General features: G+C 36.5%; 3 protein-coding genes across 3 annotated transcripts in view; all 3 read right to left on the bottom strand.

Annotated features, from left to right (window-relative positions):
- Positions 1-308: 308 nt before the first annotated feature.
- LOC132178577 (putative UDP-rhamnose:rhamnosyltransferase 1) lies at positions 309-1525 on the bottom strand. Its single transcript, XM_059591020.1, has 2 exons — positions 1025-1525; positions 309-751 (listed from the first exon to the last, which is right to left on the bottom strand). The coding sequence occupies exons 1-2, from the start codon at positions 1464-1466 to the stop codon at positions 636-638; spliced, it is 558 nt and encodes a 185-aa protein (XP_059447003.1). The 5' UTR covers positions 1467-1525; the 3' UTR covers positions 309-635.
- Positions 1477-2063, bottom strand: LOC132177988 (putative UDP-rhamnose:rhamnosyltransferase 1). Its single transcript, XM_059590459.1, has 2 exons — positions 1566-2063; positions 1477-1521 (listed from the first exon to the last, which is right to left on the bottom strand). Exons 1-2 carry the CDS (start codon positions 2061-2063, stop codon positions 1477-1479), a joined length of 543 nt encoding a protein of 180 aa, XP_059446442.1.
- A 395-nt stretch (positions 2064-2458) lies between these two features.
- The window catches only part of LOC132179040 (fructose-1,6-bisphosphatase, chloroplastic-like), a 34147-nt gene continuing 30936 nt past the window's right edge, over positions 2459-5669 (bottom strand). The window contains exons 2-3 of the mRNA XM_059591658.1: positions 3399-3795; positions 2459-3269 (exon numbers count right to left, since the gene is read on the bottom strand). Of these exons, the coding sequence (XP_059447641.1) occupies positions 2869-3269; positions 3399-3795 (798 nt within the window). The 3' untranslated portion in view covers positions 2459-2868. The remainder of the gene's footprint in view (positions 3270-3398; positions 3796-5669) is intronic.

Raw genomic sequence — 5669 nt, forward strand, 5'->3', positions numbered from 1 at the left:
AATGAAATATATAATTGTACGTAGTTATATGAGATTATAGAGAAATCATTTGATTTCAAAATATAAAAACTCATATATACGAGGACAACTAATCAATAAATTAGCCCTAAACATGACAATGTAAATTGCAAATTAATTTATATGTTTTAAACAATAAATAAATTTTGTTAAATTGTTTATTTATTTCCTTACTTACATTTTTTTAGTACTTTTAATAATTTATGTTTAACTTTATTTTTTCTTGCCCTTTATCTCTAATATCATAGAACATAAAACACTAGATGGCTGCAATCCAAAAACTTTATTGAACAATAAACACATTCACAACAGTAAAGGGTAATCATCGATCGATAGGCTAGAACTTCTTAGCATCTTCCATAGGTGTTTGATGATCATTTTTTTTGTAAGAGCCCATAAACTGAATGAGATTGTTTATGTAGTTCTCATGAAGCTCCTGGTTGGCAAAAATTCCTTGCATCTGAGCTGCCTTCAGTCTTAGTGCCTCTCCCTCTTTCTCTTCTATAACCAGCCTCGAGGACTTGGCAATGGCGTCTCGGTCGAACGAGCCGTCTGGGTTCCTTTGAACCTCAAGGCCAATACCCTTCTACACTAATAGTCTGGCATTTAGATTCTGGTCAGCCACCATGGGCATCAGAATTTGTGGGTGTCCAAAACCAAGCGACTCGATAATTGATCCCCAACCAGCGTGGAAGAGACACCCTAAAATTGCAGGGTGAGCCAGAATTTCTACCTGAGAAAAAAACAGACAAGCTAAATAAAATACATTTAAAAAAATAATAATAAAAAAAGCTTGTATTTTTAATAGGCCGAGAATATTATAAAATACAATATCACAAATATCTTAATACGGTAATGATAATGTATACTAACATCTCCTTCATGGTATCAGAACAAAGATCATGAATTCAAATATTGTCTTTACAGTTTACTTTCGATTTCGATTAAATATTTTATATGCTAAGTTTATATTGGTCAAAACTTTTGAGATAAAAGGTGATTTAACCTGCTTGTGGCGCCCAACCAAGAGAAACCATGCCTCGGTCAGAGATTCGATCAAAAAACCCACCAGGCAATAATTCTGAACTGCTTAGCCCCTCGGGATTTCTGAGAATCAACATAAACGGAAGCTTGGAGAGTTCAAGCCCATAGGCCAATTCATGCACTTGTTCAACGGGCATTTTGTACTCGGTGCCAAACCCTACAAAAACAACAGACTTGGGTGTTTGTTTTTCCAGCCAGTTGAGAGTAGTAGACCAGTTGGTGTCAATATGATTAATGTTGTTTCCAAATCTCGGACTTGGAGGGAGTAATCCGACAGGTAAAACTGGCTTTCGCAAGAGTTCTTCAAGGAGACTTAGATATCCTCCTTCCAACTCCCGACAGCTTCTTAATGAAACAAAGTCGCAGCCGTCCAGAGTTGTAGCCATGCGTTGGCCGGTTGACATCCCTATTATGTCAGGAGAGTAGAAGTGTTGGAGATAACCTGCCGCCTGATCGAGCCTGTAGGAGACGAGAGAAGGGAAAGGAACCCATATTGGTGGCACCGAAAAATCTTCAGCTTTGTTTCGTTTGTTGAGGGACTTCAGCTCTGCAGGTGGCCCTGCAAAGGTTAATGCACTTGCAGAAAAAGCACTGAAAAAGGCACAAGGCACACCAAATTTAGCAGCCGTTTCAGGGATCCAGCAGTGGATGAAATCAAACAGAATTAAGTGTGGGGGATCCTTATGGATCAGCTTTTCAATTGGTGCTTGTAACGCACCACACGCCTTCTTCAGATACGGAATCTGCTCTCTTTCCAAGTCAACGCTGGCCTCACAATTTTCAGGGAGGCCATCAACTGAGGGCAGTGGGAGCTCCACAAACTTCATGTTGTCTGCTAAAAGTGTAGGTATCGAAGGCAACCTCTGAACATTTCTTTGGGTGGAAATGAAGGAAATCCGAATACCCTTTGCTGCCAACTGTTTGGATAACTCAAGAAATGGGATCATATGCCCAAATGCCATCCATGGGAACATCATAACATGGTATTGTTTGGAAGCCATGATTTCTCTTTTAGCCTGAAAGTGAAATATTAGAACTTCACCTCAATGGATAACTAAAGACTTTGGAGTTAGCCTATACATTTATACGAGTCCAGCGGCTTTGCTTTGGCTGTTTCTGTGGATATCTTGAAAACTATTTACGATATTCCCCAGCCCAATGAAAAGATGTAGATAGATAGCCCTCTTTATGATGATGGTCCTTCTTTATTGTGATGGTCCAGAAGGTCCCAAGGCTGCACGATGTTAATTTTTTTATGTCCATAAATTTAATGTCAAAACATGTTTGATTGTAAGACTTGAATTTATTGGTTTGTTTAAATCGGTGAAAAATGTTTATTCAATTCTGTTTGAACTAATAATGTTTGCAAATAATGGACAAAGCTTGCAAATACATGTCCAATTAGAATACTTTTAACACAGAACAAATCACACTGATGAAAAGAATACAGAATCTTTACATGCTGAAAAGGCCAAGAAAATGGAGAGGAGACATCTTCTAGAAATATAGGGATTTTACAACTCTTGATAGTTCGGTTGGTCAGATATAAACATAATAGAAAAAATGTTAGATACCACATTTTATCTCACAATTATCTCATAAAGCTGACATGGCAATCCCAACAATTTTAATTTTTTTATTTTTATTTTACTAACAAAGAATGAGTCAAAAATTGGTTGGGACTGCTACGTTACCATTGTGGGATAATTATGAAATAAAAATGTAATTTCTAGCATTACTTGTAAACTAAAGAAAGCCCAAGTTGATTTATACCATAACCAATGGAATTTGGAGATTATTATAGTGTCAAACTTCATAACCAGGATTTACTTTCTGTTGAACATCACCATAACTCTCCAACTCTTCCATGTCTTCCAAACTTCCAAGAAACAGAGGAAGTCTTTGATGCAGCTTAGCTGGTTGAATTGAAAGAATCCTTCTTTTACCATCAGAACCTCTGCCCCCAGCTTGCTCCACAAGAAAACTAAGAGGGTTTGCCTCATAAACTAAACGAAGATGGTCCCTGGGATTCATTGCCACCCCTCCATACATTAGAGTTCGATGGAGATCAGCTACAAGAGAACATATATAACGGGCCGAGTACTTCTTGGGGTATCTGCCTTTTCCTTGTCTCACAGTGTCAATATACCTCTTTAACCCTTCGGGCCAGTCAAAATATCGTGCATCATTTACTGAATAGATTTGTCCTGACATAATAAAGTCTTCTTAGCTTAAATATTAGTTTTCCTCTTTTAAGTTCAAATGAATACTAATAACAATCTGATAGCATTTATGCATCATTATCATACAATTCACATGAACTGATTCATGATTACCTCGAGGAGGAATTTTAATGCTTGGATGTGTGAGAATGAAATCTCCTGTTGAATGATCCAAAGTAAATGCATGTGTTCCCGAACCAAAGCTGATGCAGAGTATTGTAGCTGATGAATACAGAACATACCCAGCAGCTACAAGCCTCGCTCCAGTTTGGAGTGAATTCAGTGAAGCCTTCTCCTCCTTGGGGAGATGATCCAGTTCCACAAGGCGGTTATAAATTCCGAAAATTGTTCCGGTTGGAATGGATGCATCAATATTTCGAGAACCATCGAGGGGATCCGTTACCACCACAAATGAACCATCATCAGTTAACCAGATGGGAGCATCATCCTCTTCTGAAGCCATTGCTGCAACTTTTCCAGAACTGCGAAGAGATGACAAAATGATTTCATTCTGCACAATGCACAACAAGAAATATTGGCCTGTCATACTTGTTTCTGCCCTTTTTACCACTACTGGTGGTAGAAAACTTAGTTGCTGTAAACAAGAGTTTTCTTCTTTGAGAAGTAAACAGTGCAGTGAAAGGGCATAACAAGAAAAACAGGAAATATACATGTTCCCTAGAAGTTACAATCTAAAATTTAGAAGATTCAAAAAAGGAGGGAAAAGAAAAATACAGAAAAGAATACCACCTATAGCAGTCATCAAATCATGCAGGAATTCTAGGAAAATAAGCTTAAGCTTATTCCAGAACAGCTCAATTCCATGACAAGTCTGCTTATTCCTTTCCTGGCAAATCAAGATAAGGCAAGCTGGACATTTGCAGATATTACTGCTTCTATGTTACCAAACCTCCCTTTCTGAGGTAAGCACTGTTAATGCATTTTCTTAATTGACTTTCGTTGATTGTGAATTTTGGTTTGCTAATACAGGTTGGACACAAATTAGATTGACAGGACCAAATGTTATTGAGTGATCATTGAGTTATAGGGCTTTATACACGTTAGCTGAGTAGAATATCATCGTGAGTCATGAGTTGGTAAAATTCTTTGGTGTAATCTATCACACTTTTAGATTCATGGCGAAGGTTGTTAAATTGAGAATAGACCATTTGAGCAAAGTACACTGGAAGGAATTTATCTTTAAGCCTATACTTCATATTCTCCCAAGAAGAAATCTTTGGCTTGCCTTTGCAAAGTCTCATCTCTTGGACTTTATCCCACCATGCTGAAGCATAGCCATGAATCAATGTTGCTACTAGCTTCACAAGTAGATTCTTTGGTGTCACCTTGTAGTCAAAGAATTTCTCAATGGCAGTAAGACACTCAAGAAACTCTCCAGGTTGAAGGAGACCATGTAACTCCGGTAAGTCAATCTTCAAAGAGTCAGAATCTCAATAGAATGTCCTCTCATGGTGTGTACAAACTGTTTACAAATAGAAACTCTCCAGGTTGACTTGGAGTTGAGTTAAACCAAGCGGGTATTGAGCTGGTTGTCAAACAAACTCTTTACAACCCTACTTACCAATAAGTCGCACGTTGTGTCAATTTATTTATTAAAGGGAATAACTCCTTCCGGAACATGCTCATAACATGCCATTCCAAAGGTAGAATAACCAAAAAAAGGGACCAACATGGCCATGGCAATTGAATTGGCAACCTATCTCCTTACCGGTAGTAACAGCAAATTTTGTGTTTTTTTTTTTTTTTTTGTTAATTTAGGAAATAAAATTATTATTTTTATTTAAATACACTTTACAATAAAAAATAATATTTAGTTAAAGCATATAAATATTTAGAGAGTTTGATGTTTAGTACGTAGTTTTGAAAAGTGACCTGCTAAATCAACAAAAGTAAATTTTTAGAGTTAAATGTAGAGAGATTTTGAAAAGCTCAATATAAATGCTCTAATTAACCAGAAACATATAATTGCGACACATTTTTTCGCTATTATCAGCTTTTTTTGTATGAGACAATAATATCACATCTCACATGCCAACTGGCCTCCATGCATAAGTTATGTATCAAATTTCTAATCTTTTGCAATGTTATTCATCTGTTAGGTTTCTTTGTTAAATTTTGTTAAAATTCTCAAAATACTCATAATTTTTTTTTATATAAAAAAAAAAAAAAAAAAATTTCAGATGTGGGTATTTTTGCGAATTCCGTTAAATCCTAACCCAAGCTTGAATCATTGCAATTTGTTTCTTTTTTTTTTAAAGGGGGCATTTTAGTAATTTTGACACCTATCAGTGAGGATTTAACGGAAAGCCTAACAGATGTGTGACTTTGCAATAAATTGGAAGTTCAATATACTAAATTGAGAGT

The sequence above is a fragment of the Corylus avellana genome, chromosome ca4 (assembly GCF_901000735.1).
Source record: "Corylus avellana chromosome ca4, CavTom2PMs-1.0".
NCBI lineage: Eukaryota > Viridiplantae > Streptophyta > Magnoliopsida > Fagales > Betulaceae > Corylus > Corylus avellana.

Bases quoted from the DNA above. Each gene is read 5' to 3' on its own strand.
- LOC132178577 (XM_059591020.1), bottom strand. From the start codon at position 1,466: ATGTCAACCGGCCAACGCATGGCTACAACTCTGGACGGCTGCGACTTT. The intron at 752-1,024 runs GTTAAATCACCT...TTTTTTTCTCAG, and splicing joins TGGTTGGGCGCCACAAGCAG to GTAGAAATTCTGGCTCACCC.
- LOC132177988 (XM_059590459.1), bottom strand. From the start codon at position 2,063: ATGGCTTCCAAACAATACCATGTTATGATGTTCCCATGGATGGCATTT. The intron at 1,522-1,565 runs GTGCCACCAATA...CGTCTCCTACAG, and splicing joins ACAAAGCTGAAGATTTTTCG to GCTCGATCAGGCGGCAGGTT.